Below are 23,101 nucleotides of genomic sequence, written 5' to 3'. Positions count from 1 at the left end.
AAACTGAACTCAAACCCTAGCTTGTCTATACACAATCGCAAACAACAGAGCAAGGAAAAAAACGAAATACACAGCATCTAGTACCTTGATATGTCGCCAGAAGAAGGAAAACGTCATGGAAGATGGTGAATGTTAACGATTCGCCGGAAGAACAAAAGAGGCGTCGCTTCTTTTTCCTGTGTAAAGAGAGATAACGCGGAATGATTTAATTTGTGTGCAGTGATATCATTTTACGTATTTACCCTTGTTTCTTTTAATATAATGAGAAGTTACAAATATAATTACAATCTTGTCCTTCAGGATCCCCACCCTACATATATATTTAATATTTTTGGGGTGTTACATGTACCTTCTTTCTTTATAAAGCTAATTGCTTTTTCTTCACAAGGTGGTGGCTGTGGCAATGGCATCAAGCCCCTAAACTGCTTTGTGCTTTCAAAGAGTAAGGCGACACAATCTCAATATTGGTATGGCCTTGATTTTCTTGTTCAAATAGCTTCTCATGAGTAATCTAAAAAAATAACAAATAGAAAAAAAATATATAAAAAAACAATATCTCTACTTAACTGCAATGTGCAAACAGAATGTAAACAAATAAACAATTATGAAATTCAACAAAGGATAATCAAAGAAAACACATATAACTCTTACCTTGACAAGAGCACTTTGTTCTTCAAAATCGGTTAAAGGAAAGGATGACGATCTTAAGGTTAGAGATCGAGGACGGAAACAACAAAGTACTGCATCCACAAAAGCCGCATGAAAGGATGATTTTTCTTCATGTCCTGCATCCAAAGCCTCATCACCTGGTGATTCTTCATAATCAAAATGTAGCTCAATATTCTCGAGTTCATAACGTGGCAACTCAATCGCATTTAGCTTTTCTAACACCATGGACCTCTGCAAGACAATTGGAAGAAATATATAACTTCGTGTTAGGGGTGTTTTTACATAATTGCTATGCAGTTAAATCGGTGATATATTACCAATATATCGGTTATCGGTCCCCATGTAAAATATCAAATATCGGTGTCAAATATCGGTCAGAATATCAGTACCGATATTATCGGCGGCGATATTGACCAACATCTGACCTTGGTTTTAATTGGTTTTAAAAAGCGTGCCTGAGGCGCAACAAGGTGTACACTCGGGAGCTTTTTCGCTCAGCGCCTAGAGTAATTACAAGAGGTGTTGAAAAGGCGCGCTTTTTTGGGATTTTTCAGGGCTTTTTTGGCCTGAGGTGTCACGGCCCCCGACCCGGTTTGACCCGTTTCAGGAGCCGCGGGACAGAAATCCCGTGATATTTATTTATGTGATTTTAGCAGCGGAATTTTATCATCAGGATCGTTTTAAAGCTAAAAACTTTTCCCGATTATTTTATTTCACAATTCGGGATAAAACCCCGATAATTTACAATAATAAGGTTTTACTGAGAAATCTTTATTTTTACAAAACATATTTCTTTATTTTATAATGAGCCACTACTTTAAGCCTGCACTGCTTCCCAGCACTTTTCCTGAATTACAATAGATCACCTGAAACATGTTTGAAAAAGGTTTTGTCAGCGGGAAATACTGAGTGAATCATTCAGTTTACTAAAATGACTCGTTTATTATAATTTACAGTATTAAGAGTTTTTACATATGTTTCTGATATCTACCAACTACCCACAGTATTTGTCACTCGACCGGATCTGTGACTGTGGTCATATCACCATTGGCTGCCCCAATGAATGACGTATATCACTTAATTTTAGGTTCACCCACCTAATGTGATTAAAACAGTAGTAATGTGCACAATACCCCACATACTGGCTGTAATTTGGTGATTACATAAACTTAATCACTGTAATTATAATTCTGAAAATAATTTGGAGTATTGTAAAACATTTGATAAAAAAAGAATGACTCACATTGTAGATTTAACACGGGCGGAATACGAATTTAATAATAATGCACACAAAACTGGGTTAGTGATCAATACAGCAGTTACGATAACTCACGAGATCAAATTCTCACAACGAACGACAAAGTGCAATACTTAAACATCCATCGATTTAACGACGAACGACAAAGTATAACCCTATGTGGGCGGCACTTAAACATCCATTGGATATATTGATCAGTCGAAAAATGAATCGTAATAGCGATCGAGTGATTACCCTGTTTTGCGGCAGCACTTCGTGATCAGTGTGTGTTTAATTGTAATAATACTATGATATCTTGACGTCCACAGAGAGTTTATGCGTCGTTTCAACTTCAGAAAGCTACTGCCAAGGTCTACTATTTATAGTGATTTTTGAGACATGCTTACGGACCGTATGGCATTTACCCTTACGGTCCATAAGGGTGCAGTCTAATTACATAGCTAGCTGGGTTCGGGACTAGCTTGCATGACTCAACTCTTTTCTTAATTTCAATTGTGACAACGTATTAAATAGATAAATATCAACTAGGGTTTATCCCCCCCTGAGTTTTAGGGGCCCTGATCCTAATTCCGATTGTTCTGGAAATTTTAGGGTTAGTGCAGAATTACTTGGGTGTCTCAATTAGGGTTTTCTTATTGACTAATTATCATTCTAATTATGGATTTTAATGAGAGTTATTACATCCTCCCCACCTTAAGAAAAATCTCGTCCTCGAGATTCATGAAAATAGATGAGGGTATTTTCGCTTCATTTCTGATTCCAGCTCCCAAGTATATTCTGGTCCCCTCTTCGAATTCCATTTGACTTTCACCAGCACTAGTCGCTTGTGTTTGAGAAACTTGACCTTCCGGTCTTCTATTTGTAAGGGTTTCTCTATGAATTTCAGCTTTTCATTTACCTCCACATCTTGAAGAGGTACTACCAGGGATTCATCTGATAGACATTTCTTGAGATTGGATACATGAAATACATCATGTACTCCAGCTAGTTCTTCTGGTAGTTGTAAGCGATAGGCTACTGGTCCTATTCGTTGGATTACTGGGAATGGTCCAACATATCTTGGACTCAGTTTTCCTTTCTTACCGAATCGTACTACTCCTTTCCAAGGAGATACTTTCAAAAGTACTTTATCTCCTATCTGGAATTCCAGTGGCTTGCGGCGATTGTCTGCATAGCTTTTCTGACGATCTCTGGCTGTTTTCAATCTTTCCTTGATTTGAGTTATCTTTGTCACACCCCGAAAATATCAGAGCTGGCGTGACCGGACCAGTATCTTCATTGCACAGCGGAAGCAAATAAGCTAAGACTTCTAGAAAAAGAACGCCGCTAAGTACTCGAATTCCCATGGGTTCTCCTATTCCAACCGTTCCATAGTTTTGAAAATGCAACCTGAGAAAGAACATGCGAAAAAAGTCAACATAAAGTTGAGCGAGTTCATAGTTTGTTTTGAAAAAGATTTTAAACAAATCCTTTTGTTTACCGGTTTAAAAGTTGTGGAGAAAATTTAGTAAAAATCATTTTCTCGGCATGATATATGAAAAGTGTGAGTCTAGCCCACGAAAATCTTTGTGCATTGTACGAGAGAGAATGGGCCAAGCCCAAAAGAGTATTTGTAAGCAGGACCAACACGTCCTCTTACTTGTACATATGTTGAAAACATTATCAAAGTTTGTAAATACATGTATTATGAGTTTGCGTCAAATGAATCTTAAAAACATTTGAAAGTTATAGTGTTGTAAGTTGGTATGTAAAGCGTCTATGAACATGTTGATCATTAATGTTTCGCGAGGACATTAATATATGCGACGACATAGGAGGTACTCAACCCGCGTAGGCAATTTTTTTCAGTGTCGAATCACCTCGACTGGGACACAACAACACTCTAAGTGGTCACCCATGGACCGTGAGTGGGGCTCGCCCGTACCCATTAGATCTAACCTTTGTTCCTTGGTCCTCAAAAGGATTAATGGCACCTCAGTTACAGCCTATGCTCACATGATCTAAGAGTTCATTCCATAACTTAATCATACCTAAGTTTGACATGTATTTCCCCCCTAAAGTTGTAAACCGAAGTTGAAAGAAAAGGGGGACATGATCTCACTGAGTTGTCTCGTTTTTCGTACGCAGGCCAACCCAGTTCTGTTGTAGTAACTAGGACATTCCCGTCACTAGTCATGAAAACCATGCACGTTTTGTAAAACCGGTATGTTTAGTATAAACCTTTCGTAAACCATTCAAGTTCGTTGAAAATCATTTGCAACATAGTTTAGAAATATGAGTTTTCTTTCATCGAAAAGTTGTTTGCTTTTGCAAAAACTTGCATGTCTTTCCACCCCCGAAAACATTTGTAAAAATGTAAAACCGTAAAAAGTGGGGGTTATGAACTCACCTGGATATTCCTGTGCAAAGCTAGCTTAGTGTGATTCCGTAGTGTCATCCCACGAATGTGAACTCGCTAGCATGCAACTAAAGCATTCCTAATCAAGGAATAATTATAAGTTTCTAACTAAATAGACGTAGCTAAACTACGTGTCTGAGCTCTACCGAATCGTTAACTAAACGATTCTATAAAGGTGTTATTATTTTGGTTTGAAATAACCAAACTATGGTTATTTGATCCCATTCATAATCGGGATGACGCTAAGTCTCGGAAACGACTTAGTTTCCGAGTGATTTAGGATATATATATATATATATATATATATATATATATATATATATATATTAAATATAAATATACTAAGTCGTGTTAGTTGTCGTGAATTAGAAGTACGTAGATGGATCAACGTACTTTTCGTCGTAGCTTTTATAAGATGTAAAATAAATATGTACAAACACACACACACACACACACACACACATATATATATATATATATATTTGAAATATTGGTGTTTGAAATGAATATAACGACTATATTCATGTTATAAGAATATTCGGGTTCTAAGAGATCGAAATATATATATAAATAATTATATTTATCTTATACGATTTCCGAATACTAAACGTTCGAAATATAAGTTTCGAATTCCGTCGTTTGAAATAAGTACACACATTATACTTATATATTATAGAAAATACTCGGAAATGTCGACGTTCGGAATAAATGTAAACATCGTATTTCTTTTATAAAAGTGTGCGGAAGTCTCGACGTTTGAAATAAATATAGACGTTTATTTATTTTAGAAAGTATTTGGGTATCGTTGGTTAGTAATTCGTGTGTTGTCGAAAAGTTATAATCTCGTTTTATAAGTTATAAATTATTGCCAAAAGTAAATATACTTTATACTTATTTCACAAAAATACTTTGTTTCCGATAAATGTCGTTTATAAGACGCAAATGTTTTGTATTTCGAATTTTTACGAAAAACGGACAGAGTTTCCTCTGTTTTTAGAATAACCTCGACATCCAAAGTGTCGATATTTTGATCAAAACGCAATAATTTTCAACAATCTTTCCAATAACATAAACACTATATAGATATAATTTTCAGTAAAAACGCCAAGAATTTAACAAGTCGCTAATGTATAAGCGTGAACTAATCGGGTCGAGCTCGGTTTCGCGTAGTCTAGAAAAATCTAAAGTCTAAACTAACGTATAATAACTTGTTTCGCTTAAAACTTTACCGGGTCCTTCGTGTTGACCACGTTTGACCTGTTGACCGGCAGTTGACTGGGGTTTGACCAACGTTGACTTATCGACCCGTAACCCGCACCGAAACCAGTTGACCGATTCGAACCAAGCTTGAACCATAACTGAACCGAGTTGAACCGTAATCAAATCAAGGTTGACTTGTTGACTTCGACCGAATCAGACCCAAACCGTTGACCAAGCTTGACCACGATTCAAATTTGACCCGACACGAGACCCGAGCTGCCCGTGTCGAGCAACACCGAACCGAACATCAACCTAACCTATCTAAACAAATCTCAGAACCGGCTGCTGAGTCTTCGTCTTCATATCTTCATCATCATCGGCTTTGACCGGAGCTCTCGTCGGAGAACAAGTAACACCACCAACATCAGCATATCAGTTCATCCTCAAAAAAACAAAACAAATAAAAAATGAAAAGGAAACAGGGGAGGGGGTTTACCATGAAACCCGTTGGACCAAAAACACCATCATTGCCGCCGCGGCTCCGCCGCTGACGGCGGATTTGTCGCCGGAAAACTCGTTCCACTGTCGTACATCAGTCGCTACTTTCTCTCTCGTTCTGTCTCCCACCTAACAGCAACCATTTGTGAACCCGAACAAGAACGGCACCAGGGCACCACCGCCGCTGCCGCCGCAGACGGCGGAGCCGTCTCCTCTGCTCCGTCTCTTTCTCTCCCGCTGTTTCTCTCTCTTCCATCTGTCCGATCTGCTCAGGAGGGTGGAGGTGTGGGTGTGTCGAGCCGGAGATAAGCAGTCGAAGAGAGTAGGGCGCCGACCGGAGCTTCGATCTCTGGTTACTAGATTTCGAGAGGGGAAGCAGAGGGTGGGTAGGGTTGTGTGCGTGTTCATCTTAGGGTTTTGACAAAAATGATGTTGAAAAGTTATAACTGCCCTTTTATATCTAGGTTTTGTTATGTGGGTTGGGCCCAAAAGCCCATTAATGCATATCTTGAGTTTTCGCGTGGCCCATTAACATTTTCAAAGCCTGTTTTCGCTCCCGAGTTTAATGGAGTGTCGTAAAAACAAAGTTTTAGAGCCGAAACACTAAAATGGTGTCGTTTATCGTTATTAGACGCGTATTTTTGTCGATTGCGTTAAAACACGTAAAATCGACTCGGTCGTCTTTCTTAACCCGTTTTTCGATCCGTTTTCAACTACCGTTAGTAAAATTTAAGAACGAAGCTAAGTACCCCATAATATTTCAGGTTTTAGGTTAATATGCGCATCTGATGGTTCCGTTTCGTTGTCACTGCGTTCCTACAGTCGCGTTTTCGTTCACGTTTGCGCTTTGTGTCGTTCGAAAGCATGATGTTTTCGCAAAATCCCATTCATAAGTATAAGTTATATGTATAAACTTCGTATTTTTCAGCGTTGTCAGTATTCTGTACGGTATAAGTCCGTATTCATTTAACGCTCCGCATATTTTTCGCAAATAATCATACGCGCACTGTAACGTCCGATTAGCATTCCTGGGCATACCAAGAGCCTAATTAAGTTAATTCGTGCCTTAAACACTATTTTTTATCGCCTTAGACGTTTGTTAATTGCGTAATTAAAAGCCGTTAATTACCGGTTGTCACAATCTTGTCAGTGGTTTCTTGTACGATTTCTGGACCTGATAATTGACTTTCTTCTATTTCTGCCCAACAAACCGGAGTTCTGCACTTGCGTCCATATAGTGCTTCGAATGGAGCGGCTTCGATGCTTGAGTGATAACTATTATTATAGGAGAATTCGATTAATGGTAAATGGTTATCCCAGTTACCACCAAAGTCAATTACACATGCTCGGAGCATGTCTTCTAGAGTTTGAATCGTCCTTTCACTTTGTCCGTCTGTTTGTGGATGATATGCAGCGCTTAGATTGAGTCGGGTTCCCATTGCTTCTTGGAAGCTTGTCCAGAAACGGGAAGTGAAACGACTATCTCTATCTGATACAATGGAGAGTGGAACTCCATGTAAGGATACTATTTCATCCACATACAGCCTGGCTAACCTTTCCATGCTAAAAGTTTCTTTCATAGGTAGAAAATGAGCAGATTTGGTTAATCGGTCCACAATTACCCAAATCGCATCATTACCTTTTCTGGTTTTGGGTAACTTAGTAACAAAGTCCATTGTTATGAGTTCCCATTTTCATACAGGCATTTCTAACTGTTGTAGTAGTCCTGAAGGTTTCTGGTGTTCGGCTTTAACTTGTGAACATGTTAGACACTTAAATACGTATTCGGCTATATCCTTTTTCATTCCTATCCACCAGAAATTCTTTCTTAAATCTTGGTACATCTTATTGTTTCCTGGATGTACAGTATACCTAGATTTATGAGCTTCCTCTAAAATCTTTGATCTTAAATTTCCCTGTTCAGGTACCCAAATTCTGCTTTTGTGGAATTTCCAAATTCCATCATTTCCTTGTTCCAATTCTTTTAGGTAACCTTTCATTCCTTCGGCATCGTCCTTGATTGCCGTTTCCTGAATTTCCTTTAATTGTTCCATTAAATCTACTTGTAGATTTATTCTAAGAGCACGGACTCGCCTTTGCTTCTCATGATCCTTACGACTTAAGGCATCTGCGACTACGTTTGCCTTTCCTTCGTGATATTGAATATCACAGTCGTAATCACTTAGGATTTCCATCCATCTTCTTTGTCTCATATTTAACTCTTTTTGCCCAAATATATACCTTAAACTTTTATGATCTGTATAAACAGTAAACTTACTTCCATACAGATAATGTCTCCATATCTTAAGGGCAAAAACTATAGCTCCTAATTCTAAATCATGAGTCATATAGTTTTCCTCGTGCTTCTTCAATTGTCTGGAAGCATACGCAATTACCTTCTTGCGTTGCATTAACACACATCCGAAACCTAATTTTGAAGCATCACAATATACTTCAAAGTCTTCTGTTCCTTCTGGTAAGGCTAAGATTGAAGCATTGGTTAATTTCTGCTTCAAGATTCTAAAGGCTTCTTCTTGTTTAGGTCCCCATTCAAACTTAATGGCTTTACAGGTTAGCTTAGTTAATGGTACAGCTATCTTGGAAAAATCCTTAATAAACCGTCTATAATATCCGGCTAAACCTATAAAACTTCTAATTTCCATTGCGGTTTGTGGAACCTTCCAATTGGTAATTGCTTCTATCTTAGCAGGATCTACGTGAATACCTTCATGATTCACCATGTGTCCTAAGAATTGCACTTCTTGTAGCCAAAATTCACACTTCGAAAATTTGGCATACAATTTTTCTTTTCTTAACAAAGTTAAGAGTGCATGCAAGTGCTGACAATGTTCGTCCTGACTTTTTTGAATAAATAAGTATATCGTCTATGAAAACAATTACAAATTTATCCAAATATGGTTTACAGATTCTGTTCATCATGTCCGTGAATGCTGCAGGTGCATTAGTTAACCTAAAGGGCATGACCGTAAACTCATAGTGTCCATACCTAGTTCTAAAAGCAGTTTTAGGTATGTCTTCTTTTTGAACCTTTAATTGATGATATCCGGAGCGCAAGTCTATCTTAGAAAAGTACCTAGCGCCTTGTAGTTGATCGAAAATATCATCCATTCTAGGTAATGAGTATCGATTCTTAATTGTAACCTTATTTAGCTCTCTATAATCGATACACATTCTCATTGATCCATCTTTCTTTTTCACAAACAACACTGGTGCACCCCAAGGGGATGAACTAGGTTGTATAAATCATTTGCTTAGTAATTCATCTAATTGCTTCTTCAATTCTAGCATTTCAGTAGGAGCCAATCGATAAGGTGCATTGGCTATCGGTGTAGTTCCTGGAATTAGATGAATCCTAAATTCTACTTCCCTATCTGGTGGTAACCCAGGTAAATCTTCCGGGAATATATCTGGGTATTCTGAGACTACAGGAATTTCCTTAAGTTCCTTACCTTTAGTACTAATGATTACTGAAATCATATATACTATTCCTTGTTTTCATTCATAATTAGCAACTTTCATTACTGATATGAACTTTAGTGGCTTTCGAGGTTTATCTCCTGTAATCATGATTACTTCTCCAGTAGGTGATTGAATTTCTATAGAGTTTTTATCACAAATGATTTGAGCATGGTTGGCTATTAACCAATCCATTTCTAACACAACATCAAATTCAGCTAATTTCATAGGTAATAGGTTTGCAACAAATTTATGACCTGCAAGTTCTATTCCTACTTTTTGTAAAACCTGATTGATTTTTACTGAATTCCCATCTGCGGTTTCGACTGTAAAAATCTGCCTAATGGTAGTTAAGGGTAACTTAAGAGCTTGGCAGAATGAAGTATTTATAATACTTTGGTTTGCACCAGAGTCAAATAATACTTTTGCATAAACGTCGTGAACTAAAAACGTACCGGCTATCACATCCGGGATGAGCTCTGCTTCTTGAGTGGTTAGCTGGAATGCTCTGGCATTCTTCTTAGTAGCTCCTTCGGTCGCCTTGGTTTTGTTGTCCACTGGTTTGACTAACTTAGGACATTCTGTTTTGAAATGTCCGGCTTCTCCACAATTGTAACAAATTATGGATTTCTTTCTGCAGTTCTCTTCACGATGTCCTATCGTTTTGCAAAAATTGCAAAGTTTGTTACATTTTCCAAAATGTTTCTTTTTGCAAATTTTGCAGAATGACAAAGTTGAAGATTGCCCTGCACCTCTTTTCTTGAAACTACTATTACCCACCCTATATCCTTGGGTAATTTTCTGAGCTAGTTCCTTCTTTTTTTCTTCATCTCTTGTGCGTATCAATTCATTAGTCAGAGTGTTAGCTAGTTCTACAGCATCGTCAATAGTGCGAGGTCTCGCAGCTTTAACGATATTGCGAATTTCGCTAATTAATCCCCAAATATAGCGAGAAATGAGTACCGGTTCTGGCGAAGCCAGTGTTGGTACCACTCTAGCATATTCAAAGAATGTCGAAGTATAACCACGACAATCTACACCTATCATCCGATGAGTTAGGAACTTATTTGCCATTTATTCCTTTTCATACTCAGGACAGAATTTTCTTTCTACAAGACTCTTAAATTCTTCCCAATTCATCGCATAGGCCACCCTTCTTCCTTTTGCTTGTAGCACTGTGTTCCACCAATCGAGTGCTCCTTCTTTAAACAGATTTGATGTGTACATGACCTGATCATCTTTGGCACACTTACTTATTGCAATTACTGCTTCGGTTTTCTCTAACCAACGCAGTGATGCAGTTGCCCCTTCATTGCCTGCAAATTCAGTGGGTTTACAAGCAAGGAATTCTTTGAAAGTGCAACCAGGTGTTGCAGCTTTCAGTTTCTTAGGGAGCGGCGTGTGCTGGGATTCATTGTTATGATTATTGCCCCCATTTATACTGTTACTGAAGTTATCTTCAGAAGTACGTTTACTAGGAACGATATGTTGTGGTTCGATTGGACTTTTTACAGCAGCAACGAATGCTGGAATAGCATTTGCTATCCCTTGAGCAACAATATTTTCAATATCTTGTCTAGTCATATATTGATCCCCTAGATGTTGCTCTGATTGATTAACCTCATTTACCGGTTCATTACCAATATTTGCCATCTGATAATATATATATAATTTTTTATTAGTATTTGATAAATAGCAATTATACATAAACAATCAGACAATTTACAATACACGTGTAGTCAAAACTATCGATTTCTCGATTTCATTTGATATCGGTTATAGTATGCATCACTACACACAAATATTTTACAGGGTTTTATTCGTAGTTATGTTACAGACTGATTTTACTATTTACTTTTACTATTACACAACTATAGTTTTACCACCTTCCTATCTCTCGCCACTTGTCATTCTAAAAACGCATTTCCCTTTCATCATATTTCCAGGCAATTTGTCCCCCTATCTCTCTGATTCTATTTCCTGCATCCATCAATTCTTCACCATAATGACGAAGTTCCGCCATATTTTCGTTACTCATTGGTGGATTAGGCAGGGGTTCTGGATCGAATTGTGGAAAAAAGGAATAAGGGTCGTTGACAATATTTTGAAATTGCCAATCATTTGTCCACCATTCGTCCATTTCTACAGGTTGGGAGTGGACTATTGGTTCTGGGATTGCTGGTTCAAAGTTCATAGGGAGTGGATTTTCACTAGGATAGGTAAAAACATTCGTATTGACAGGCTGAATAGTTTCACAGCTTGCCAATAGAAAATCTATTTCATCCTGAAAAGTTATTCCCTGGTTTTGGTTTTGGTTGGAGCTTTCTCCAATTTCTATCTAAGTTGGTCTAGAACCTTGTCCTACTTCCATTTCTATATCTTTAGAATATTCCTCAAACTGTTTTTCCATTTGCCTAGAATCTTTCTTGACTTCAGGTTCCATCTCTTGCTGTTTAGAACTCTCCTTGATTACAATTTCTTTTCCTTTTCCTAAAGGGTTGTTTATTTTAGGAAGTTTCGGAGCTGGCTTTTTCCTACGGATACGACTACCCCATACATAATTTTTTCTTTTCTTTCGTTTTGGCTTTGTCAAGGGTGGAACATTGAATTCTACAGGTTGTTCCACATCAGCAAAGTATCCAGTGAAATCTTGGGAAACTTCTACATTCACCGGGTAAAGATCGAGGTTCTGAAAGGCTTCAGATATCTCATTCATGCTGTGTAGCATATATGCAAAATGCACAAAAATACTAAGTTAAAACTTTGGAACAAAGTTTAACAAATAAACATCAAAGTTTTATTGCACACTATTTGTACAAAATAACAGGAAAGAACACACTCGGATTTATATATTTATTTACTGGGAAGTGCTATTACTAGACTTAGGGTTTTTAAAGATCTGCATGTTCTGCTACTGTGGCTAGCATATATAAATTTGCCCATTTCTCGTCTAGCTTGTCTTCCCAAGGTGATTTATTGATTAATTCCTGGGTTTCCCTTTTAATCCTCTTTTCTCGGATTTGCTCTTTACTTTTCTTAATAATCATACTCCTTTTTCTAGGAGAAAGCGGTTTTTCATATTGTGCTTTTCGCACAAATATTCCTTCTTCAGGAATTGTAGGGAGTTTTGAAGATGAACTTCCCTCTTCATAGACTGACCTATCTAATTTAAGATAGATATCTTGCAGCTTTTGCTTACCCATACTGTAACTAACAAATAATCAGTTTAATATAACACATAATCACATAATAGTAATCAGGAAAAATTAAGTATCTCTAAATACTTAATTAGCTTAACTCAGTGGCTCTGATACCACCTCATTTCTGTCACGGCCCCCGACCCGGTTTGACCCGTTTCAGGAGCCGCGGGACAGAAATCCCGTTATATTTATTTATGTGATTTTAGCAGCGGAATTTTATCATCAGGATCGTTTTAAAGCTAAAAACTTTTCCCGATTATTTTATTTCACAATTCGCGATAAAACCCCGATAATTTACAATAATAAGGTTTTACTGAGAAATCTTTATTTTTACAAAACATATTTTTTTATTTTATAATGAGCCACTACTTTAAGCCTGCACTGCTTCCCAGCACTTTTCCTGAATTACAATAGATCACCTGAAACATGTTTGAAAAAGGTTTTGTCAGCGGGAAATACTGAGTGAATCATTCAGTTTACTAAAATGACTCGTTTATTATAATTTACACTATTAAGAGTTTTTACATATGTTTCTGATATCTACCAACTACCCACAGTATTTGTCACTCGACCGGATCTGTGACTGTGGTCATATCACCATTGGCTGCCCCAATGAATGACGTATATCACTTAATTTTAGGTTCGCCCACCTAATGTGATTAAAACAGTAGTAATGTGCACAATACCCCACATACTGGCTGTAATTTGGTGATTACATAAACTTAATCACTGTAATTATAATTCTGAAAATAATTTGGAGTATTGTAAAATATTTGATAAAAAGAGAATGACTCACATTGTAGATTTAACACGGGCGGAATACGATTTAGCCTTGTTAACCTAATTTAATAATAATGCACACAAAACCGGGTTAGTGATCAATACAGCAGTTACGATAACTCACGAGATCAAATTCTCACAACGAACGACAAAGTGCAATACTTAAACATCCATCGATTTAACGACGAACGACAAAGTATAACCCTATATGGGCGGCACTTAAACATCCATTGGATATATTGATCAGTCGGAAAATGAATCGTAATAGCGATCGAGTGATTACCCTGTTTTGCGGCAGCACTTCGTGATCAGTGTGTGTTTAATTGTAATAATACTATGATATCTCGACGTCCACAGAGAGTTTATGCGTCGTTTCAACTTCAGAAAGCTACTGCCAAGGTCTGCTATTTATAGTGATTTTTGAGACATGCTTACGGACCGTATGGCATTTACCCTTACGGTCCGTAAGGGTGCAGTCTAATTACATAGCTAGCTGGGTTCGGGACTAGCTTGCATGACTCAACTCTTTTCTTAATTTCAATTGTGACAACGTATTAAATAGATAAATATCAACTAGGGTTTATCCCCCCCTGAGTTTTAGGGGCCCTGATCCTAATTCCGATTGTTCTGGAAATTTTAGGGTTAGTGCAGAATTACTTGGGTGTCTCAATTAGGGTTTTCTTATTGACTAATTATCATTCTAATTATGGATTTTAATGAGAGTTATGACATGAGGCAAGCGCCTCTCGTACTCGAGGCGTTTTTATGCATTTAACGGTTGTACCTTGGGTTTTTTGACTTGTACATGCAACTAAAATCATACAAAAACTAAAAAACCTTTACTTACAGCTATATTTTGGGTAGGGAAAGCTAAAAACCTATGGGATATATAAAAAATATATATAATTAGCTTGCGCCTCGGGTACGAAAAGCCCGCCGCTTTTGCGCTTCGTGCCTCGTTTTAGACCCCGTCGCTTTTGTGCACCTCTCGCTTTTTAAAACCAAGTATCTGACCGATATTTGCCAGATTTATCACTGATTTGAAGTACATTTCTTCTTAGTTCTACCATTCATTTTTCTTCTTATTGCTCATATTAGTGTTTTAAGTCTTAATTATTAATTGTTAGTGTTAAATATTAGTGTTTTAACTCTCAATCAGTTCTTACTTGCTACAATTGTTAGTGTCTGCAAGTTGCAAAAGGTTATTTTGTTAATGGTAGGAGATTATATTGAATTGTTAGTGTTAAATTGTTATATCTATAAATTATACATGATATTAAAATTACCGATATCCCACCACAACAACCTGTATCTCAAATATCGGTCTTTGACCGATATTCGATTTTTTTACCGCATTAACTGCTTAGCATAATTGTTCACGACAAAGTAACATATAAACTATTTGATCAAAGAAATGCACCTCATCTGTGCATATATACAAGTTCAAAGCTTTGAAACCACTTTCTTTGTCCAAAAATAGCCTCAACTTCTGGAAATCTATAGAGTGATAGGGATAGTATCGCATAGATGCTTTCAAGTGAGGTAAACGGCTCATCCCAAGGTAAGAATACGCGGGATGAACAATGTAAACAAATAAACCCAAATTGGGGGTGTTTAACTCAATTTCATCCAAATCAAACCGTGAATGTAACTCCAATGTCTTCAGGGAATGATTTGACAACTTCAAATTGTCGCCTTTAATAGTATGCCAATCAGGATGCAAAACCAAATTTTCAAGGAAGGGGAAGTTGGATAAGAAGTTTGTAACATTATTCGAGTTTGGTAAGAGATACCCTTCATAAAACACTGTCGTTAGTTTTTTGCATGATGCCAACTTCATTAGCACATAATTAGGGTATTAATAAATGCGCATGATATTTAAAGGAGTCTTGATCTACTTGATTATAGGATTACTTGATGATGATAACTATGATCAAAATAAATGTTATGTCGATAGGTTGTTAATTCGCTTTAGGAATTGTTATGATAACGTGATTCAAATAAATGATGGGTTATGACCTGATTAAACATGTGATGATAACACACAAACTAATGTGCCCTAACAGTTGATTGATGATCGTATACATACTTGGAACTTTATGGCGTGTGTGTATTAGATAATCTAAATGATTTATGCATGATGTGTATTCAAGATTTAATTCGGTTGATTGGAATATGAAGCATGTGAATTGAGGTATGATTGCTGTGCTTGGTTGTGTGATATTGTATGATGTTTGAGAGGTAGGGGTAATACAGTCGGGTATTCCTAGATATGAATCAAAAACATAAATTAATCATGATGTTAATAAGTAGGTTATTAGTGTTTGATAATAAAAGGTGTATGTTATTGAAACTGTTATACGAATTATGGACGGGTTTGATGAGTTGATGAACTAGTTAATCTAAGTTGGGTAAAGAGAGGATGTTTTGTTACTTGGTTTGAACTGTTAATGCGTGATTCTAAGTGCCTGATAGTAGGTTAATAATGAGGTTGTGTTATGGACTTTAATAGTTGATTTGGACTTGGTAATTATGGGCCGCACACACTTAACAATACCCGAAGGGTACTTGGGCCGCATCTTCTCTCGGTATATGTTGGGCCGGCAAAATCATTGAGCTGATTCATATGAAATAATCATGAGCTGTTAGTAATTGTTAACATTAAATTATGTTAGTACTAATTGGGCCTTGTGTATATACATAAATCTCATGAGTGGGGCCGCAAGGTTTGTTGGGCTTTCTGCCGGGCCTTGAGCCAACGGATTGCGTATATGCTAGCGGGCTGTGCACTGATTTGGGCCTTATGTTTAATAGGCCTGAACTACATGGGCCACACATCTATGGGAGTAATATATTGACCTGTTAAGTGTCTAGTTGGGTCACGAAATGGTAGTGTGAACTTGTGTCGTAAACGTACTATGACTCGTATGCTTGTTATGACATTTGTGATGAATTGTGTTTGGTTGTTTATTGCTTGAGTAATACGTGTGACTAGATACGTGAATTGTGAATTCACGAAACTGATTGTCTCTGGTAACCACAATATGGTTTGATTGATCAACTGTTAAACAAGCATTTAGTCTAACCGAGCAAAACCAAGGTGAGTTCACTACTCTTGAGCATGCGTCCCGGTGGTTGGGACAGTCAGTGGGTATCCCGGTGAGGGATAAGTCTTTTGGGTAAAACTGGAATATTGGATAATAATCTCACTCTATCACTCTTAAGTCCCATCTTTTTGTTACCGAAGAGGTAACGGATGTTAGTTGGTAGCGCTACTTAGGTTTGGCACCCTCACCCCGTACCGGAGAGGACGAATGTGAACTAATGACCTAGTCATGCCCAGTGCTTTGATAGGAGCACTGGGGAACGGGCAAAACATACATCAGGAGCCGTCTTGTTCAGTATCGAGATATTATCAATATTACTTTTGCATTTGTTAATGAACTGGAATAAACACTTGGTAACTAACGTTTTCGAAAAGCTGTGAACTCACCAGCGTTGTCTGATACACTTGTTGCATGCTCGCAGGTCCTTAGATGTCTTGGATTTAGAACTTGCTGTTTGGAGTAACTGAAGTGGTCATGGGTCGACTGGAGGGATTCATGTGATTGAACTATTGATATCATACATTGGTTTTTGAAACACTTTAACATTGGTTTACTATTTGCTTCCCCTGAACATGTTAGTTTTCGTTTAAACTTGTTGATGGTGATTTTCATTAATAATTGAGGATTTGATTTATAAACTTGTATGGGTTCAATGTAATTAGTGGCTCGTTGTTGGTACGTCACACGCCTAACAGAGACATCTAGGTGGTATTTTGGGGGTGTGACAATAAAACAAGGCTCCTGTCCACGTATGCTTCCAACTCATCATCTCCATGCCACGTAGGCTTAAAAAACTAACTCAGTTAGTGTTTTTTTAACGAAGGGGTGACAATGACACCAAGTCGTCGAGTAGATGGTGGCGGGAGCCAATTTGAAAGTTGGGAGTGGTATTGGCCAATTTTGCATGATTTAGGGTGATACAATCCATTTCCCCTAAATCTCTATACCTAATAAAACAACAAGGTTTTGCCACTTGTCAACACCACAAACATCCTCCTTTCTCTCTTTCCTATGTGTCAACCTCTCATATATTCTAATCCTAGGTGTCAATTTCTGGTCATTTTCTTTTTTTTAAAAAAAAAAAAAAAAAAAACTAATGAGAATAGGCAGGCTTGTGGACAAAAAGTCTGAATTTTGACCATCTGCAACTCATCACGTGAGTTTGGAAAGAAACCAAAACTCATTTCAAATTTCAAATTCTTCATTCTCATCTGCTCTCTTCCCAATTCACTTCTCTTTTAACCCTTGAGTTGTCACTTATGACGACCGCCTCCGCAACCACCTTCTCCTCCGTCGCACCTACCACCTCCTCTTCACCATCTCCGACACTCAAGTCATTATCACCAAACTTCTCCTCCGTTCTTCTCTTTTTTTTTTTACCTAAAGTCATTATCACCAAACTTCTCTTTCTCTCTTCCTGCAAGTTTACCCCAGAAGCCTCCTGTGCATTTGCAGGTTTCCTCAAACAACTTATCACATTCAAAATTCAAATTCGTTATCACCAAACCAAATCTGAAAAACAAACACTTAGTGTGTATACTTATCTGAGAAGTCAAGAGAGGGGCATGAGAGATTAGATGAAGAAGTGGGGGTCCGACCACCTGGTCACGGCGGCGCACGGCAGAGGAAGGGAGAGAGGGCGAGATCGGGAGAAAGGGGGAAAGAACGGGAGTGAGAGAGACAGATGCGGCAGAGTAGACTGTCGACAGTCAGGTTTCCGGCGACGATACAAACGGCAGTTGTACGCTAAGCACAAAACCCTCTCAATTTCTTCAAGATCTGGTTAAATCCACGTTATTTTTCTTTTTTTCTTTTTTTTTTCTTCAAGATTGGTTTCAGCCGGTACTCGTAAGTTGTTGATCCGTTTTGTCCAATTAAATTAGGGCTCTTAAGAATGTATTATATCCTTCATATTTCGATTTCTAATTGTTAACAAAAATTCCTTAAAATGTATGAACTAAAAGACGAAATCTGCAAATCATGGTTTGCGCCCGTTGGGTCTGCTGGTGATTATCCACTTCTTTCCAAGTGGGTTATATATGGAGAAGTATGCATTTTGTTTTTCATTTTGTTCAGTTTGTAATTAAGGTTTTAATTATGTATCAACTTATTTGTTTCTTTTTTTTCTTCATTTAAGTTTTCTTGTAGTGGTCCGTGCGAGTCATCAGATGAAATATCTCCTATTTATTCATTATGGGCAGCATTTATAGGCCTTTATATGGCTAATTATGTGGTGGAAAGATCAACAGGGTAAGTTGGTTGCTTTCAATTTTACACCAAAAAAATAGAAAATTAGAGGGTTTTGAATTTTTTACATTAATCATCAGATGAGCTCTTACTCATCCTCTATCGGTCGAAAAAACCGAGAAGTTGAAGAACAAGCAGATGAAACCCAACTTTCTCGATATGGTTCCTTGGTATTCAGGGTATAATTTCTTTTCTCTTTTATATATATGTATATATAGGAAGAGGATCGTGAGAAAGCTCTTTATAAATGAGAAAACTAAAAAGCACGCTGCGGACCGCAAGGAATTGTGTTTGCCGTCCGCAAGGGCGTTTTTTATATTACATATTACACGTGTGTAACAGTACATTTTTTATTTCGTAATTTTATTTTTTTGGATATACTGCATATATGCATTATACGGAAAATGAAACTTTTAGAAAAAAAACGTAGTATTACGCATGTGTAATATATCATGTATTACACATGTATAATACATCGTTTTTTGCCTTGCGGACCGCAAACAATTTTCTGTTGCGGTCTGTAGCGTGTTTTTTTGAATTCTGGATGTTGTGTATTACGTATGTGTAATACAACTTCGGATGGAGTTTTTTAGTTTTCTCATGATCCATCTCTATATATATGTGTCATGTATGCATCTTTATGTATGTTAACGTATGCATGAAAGTATGTATATGTGTTGGCTGTCGCAGGACATCAGCTGATTTATTCAAGACCGTGTTTGACCTTGTATCCGTGACTGTATTTGTCGGAAGATTTGATATGCGAATGATGCAGGTTCAACATCTTTACAAGTGTCATGTATGCACCTTTTGTTTCGGTTAACGGCTCGGTTATTGTATACCCCTAAGTGATAGTACTCTATTTAATCTTTTTGCTGATGAATTTATTATTATGCTTTATAAACTAGATTGGGCTGAGGAAGGGTTCGACTTCGTTTGCTGAGGCTCGTGCTGCTGGTTTCAGTGAAGAGAATGGGACTCTTGGAGATATATATGACGCTATTTCTGTTAGTGATTTGGTCATGCTATTGATATCTGATTCAGGTCAGGTTGGTTGGTTGTTCTAAACTCATATAAATGAATCTTTATTATCAAATGCTTAAGAATGTCAAACAGTGAAATGTGGATCGGTTTATTGATCTTTTCTTTTTTTAAATGTTTCTGGTGTACTTTTTTATTGCAGGCTGATAATTATGAGAAAATCTTCTCCCACATGAAACCAAACAGCATTCTTGGACTTTCACATGGTTTCCTTCTTGGTCATTTACAATCAATCGGTCTTCATATAAATGGTTAGTATAATTCCATGTTAAAAAGAGAGTTGGATGATCTTGACCGCTATAAGAAAATATCAATCTATATGTAAATTTAGATATATTTGTAGGACATATATGGTGATAAGAAAATATCAATCTATATACCTATTTGAATATGTGAATTTAGATATATTTGAAGGACATATATGGTTATAAGAGAATATCAATCTGTATAGCTCATGTAACTAAAACCATATTTTGCTAGATAACTTTGCCAATTACATAAACTATGTCAATTTCGTTTTGAATGAAATTACACAAAGTATGCCAATTTTTCAAGGGAATCAAAGCCATATCTCAGTCATGTTTTAACTAATTATAATATTATGTAATCTAACAAATTAGATTAGCAGAGCATACTCGGTTAAAAAAGAAAGCTGAATTTTAACTTCTACTATAGCTAAAGTGTCAACTTCTAGCAAAGTCGCATTCTGAAAATAGTACAACTATTGGTTTCATTCTGCTTGCTACTTAGAAATATGCCTAATGATTTATGCTTGTGTATAGACGGTTAACATTCAAACCAAGATTGAAGAAGAAAAGAAATAGAAACTTCAAAGCTGCAACAAGAGCGAGGAACATTACATCCGGTTAATTGCATGTCATAAGAAGTCATAACAGGTTTGGGTTGAAATGATTATATTTTAGCATGGGATGAGACGAGTTGGGTTTTCTTGCACATGTCTCTTCTTTGTCAATTTTTTACCAAACAGATAAGGTGTTTTTGATTACTACAATTTATAGGTTCCATATTGTTCCATATTTGAGTATGAACGATTTAGCAAAGCTCTAAGGTGTTTTTCAACGGGTTGTCCCATTTCAGCAAAGACTTTTGATTTTAAGTTTATTTTATTTCTATTAAGTTTAATTTCGTTTAATTTGGATTAAATCTTAACAAATTCAAAGTATTTTCATTCGTAAAACCGCGTGTACACGCGGGCTCTAACCTAGGCTTCAAAACAGTCACTTTTAATATCAAATGATGGCTTCAAAACTCATTTTCTAATAAAACTTAAGTTCAGATGCTGCTGGTGAAGCCGGTGAGTGTGGTTGTTTAGGAGGTGCGTGCGAGCTTGGCTTACCGTTAATATTTATAACGGTTTTACTTGTGATTGGACTGTTCACTATCATAAGCTCTGTGCGTGAGTGTGTGTAGTTAAACGTTTCGCCTATTGTTTTATATTACTGTTTATGTGTCATCTGGTGTTACCTGTTTTCGTTAAGTTTGCCCTGAATCGAAGTGACTTTTGTTTTAGATAAATAGGAAGTTCAATATTACCAAGTGTTAATGTGTTGAACTTGTGTTTAATGTAGGTAGAAACTGTGATAACAAAACATCCTTCGTGATCGGAGTCATTGGACTTCCAGACAAGGGCTTCATATAAATGGTTAGTATAATGTACATTATGTGTTATTTTAATTTTTATTTTAAATAAAGAATCATCTTACTTTTATTGAAAGTATTCAGTAATGACTTTTATAGTGTAAAGCAGCATTACTTGATCTTTGCACCAGTTCAATACAAGACGTTGTTGTGGTTAGCAAGATGGTACATGAAAGTTATTTTGTTTTTATTAATGATAATTGTTCTTGCTATAAAAAGACAAGTATGATGGTTTAAAAGTCCACTATACATCTGTTAAGATGAATATGTATCCTTTTTAAGCTACACATGTGGTCTTGTGGTCACCAATTGTTGAATATGTATTTTTTTTAAGCTACAAGCTTTGTCGTAACTTTATTGTCTATGAGATAGTTCTTAAATATTAACTAAACATTAAAAATGTTTTCACTCTACGTATTTATATTTTTTGTAATATTTAGAAAATTCAAGATACCAATAACTGTACAAGACTGTTTTGGCATTGTATCCTTTAATATCTACCAATTTTTTTCGTATCACTATTTGTTTCTATAATTTATTCAAGTACCAGGTATTTTGAGGATTTGATTGACAGAAAGTTTGCTTTCCAAATTAAAATCTCATAGTGGGCCATTGACAGTTCTATGCTATTTCTAAGGTTACCAATGATCTAACCATTGAAAATTAACAAAAGCCAATGACATGGGAAAATTAACAAAAGCCAATGACATTGTTGGGGTAACTATGATATGCATATATTTTCATCATGTTGGTCGGGTCGATTTGACAAAATCGTTTTAATACTGTTTTATCTTTATTTAATTTAAAAATTCTATTAACAATTATTCAATGTCGTGTAAAAGTTTAATGAAATAATATGTTTCATTTTAATAAAAGTACATGTTTATTAACTAAAAAAATTAAACTACACGGGAAGCAGTCTTGGGTGATAACCTAGCTTGCCTCTGTTCTGGATCACAGTTGGTCTGTTTTTTATTTTTCATATAGTTTAGGTAAAATGAAACTTGCATTTGCTCACTCAAGTTTATATTGGAGACATGATTTCACGAATAAAAGAAGTCATTTGGTCAAAGTTTGTTTTACAGGCATGTTCACTCACTTAGCATTTTCTTTTCTTTTTTTAGTTCTTGATAGTTTTTTACTTTTTTTATTCTTCATGATATGTGGACTAGAATTGTTTGGGTTCATAGTAGTAAATCACTCTTGATATTTGAGGGTAAAAATGACGTTTGATAATTGATACGCATATTTAAGTTAAAAACATCATGTGGGTTTTTATTCTATTTGGAAAAAGTTACGTTTTGGATTGTTTCATTTAGTCTCAAAATATTATATGGGATAATGTATCTATATTTATTTGTTTATGTCCATCATATGTTATTTTTTTAAACTTGATGGCCTAACTTATTGACTGTCCTTTGCTTTAAAAAGGTGTGGGCCGTTTCGGAAAGCTTATATGTGAGGATAAAGTACTTCACGTATGCGAGATGTTTGAATTTATAAAACTACCAATGGTTTCTCTACTTATCGTATTTTAACTTTTTAAAGTTTTACACACTAACAAGAT

General features: G+C 36.4%; 2 protein-coding genes across 10 annotated transcripts; one reads left to right on the top strand and one right to left on the bottom strand.

Moving 5' to 3' along the window:
* Positions 1 to 348: 348 nt before the first annotated feature.
* Positions 349 to 15,320, bottom strand: LOC110901294. Its single transcript, XM_022148132.1, has 3 exons — positions 14,901 to 15,320; positions 652 to 900; positions 349 to 511 (listed from the first exon to the last, which is right to left on the bottom strand). Exons 1-3 carry the CDS (start codon positions 15,318 to 15,320, stop codon positions 410 to 412), a joined length of 771 nt encoding a protein of 256 aa, XP_022003824.1. The 3' UTR covers positions 349 to 409.
* Positions 15,321 to 17,672: 2,352 nt separating this feature from the next.
* On the top strand, positions 17,673 to 21,821 carry LOC110927334 (ketol-acid reductoisomerase, chloroplastic). Of its 9 annotated transcripts, none has more exons than XM_022171005.2 (9): positions 17,683 to 18,328; positions 18,552 to 18,634; positions 18,725 to 18,837; positions 18,915 to 19,013; positions 19,525 to 19,633; positions 19,743 to 19,883; positions 20,018 to 20,126; positions 20,658 to 20,771; positions 21,465 to 21,821. In XM_022171005.2, exons 4-8 carry the CDS (start codon positions 18,973 to 18,975, stop codon positions 20,663 to 20,665), a joined length of 408 nt encoding a protein of 135 aa, XP_022026697.1. In that variant the 5' UTR covers positions 17,683 to 18,328; positions 18,552 to 18,634; positions 18,725 to 18,837; positions 18,915 to 18,972; the 3' UTR covers positions 20,666 to 20,771; positions 21,465 to 21,821. The 9 variants fall into 9 exon arrangements, 8 of the variants coding, with proteins under 8 accessions (XP_022026701.1, XP_022026697.1, XP_022026695.1 ...); XM_022171003.2 differs by having other exon boundaries at positions 17,683 to 18,435; XM_022171008.2 differs by having other exon boundaries at positions 17,683 to 18,634; positions 21,469 to 21,538; positions 21,634 to 21,821.
* The last annotated feature ends 1,280 nt before the right edge of the window (positions 21,822 to 23,101 follow it).

The sequence above is a fragment of the Helianthus annuus genome, chromosome 2 (genome assembly GCF_002127325.2).
Source record: "Helianthus annuus cultivar XRQ/B chromosome 2, HanXRQr2.0-SUNRISE, whole genome shotgun sequence".
Taxonomy (NCBI): domain Eukaryota; kingdom Viridiplantae; phylum Streptophyta; class Magnoliopsida; order Asterales; family Asteraceae; genus Helianthus; species Helianthus annuus.
Note: the sequence above shows the minus strand (reverse complement) of the source record. Positions and strands in the feature narration are given on the sequence as shown.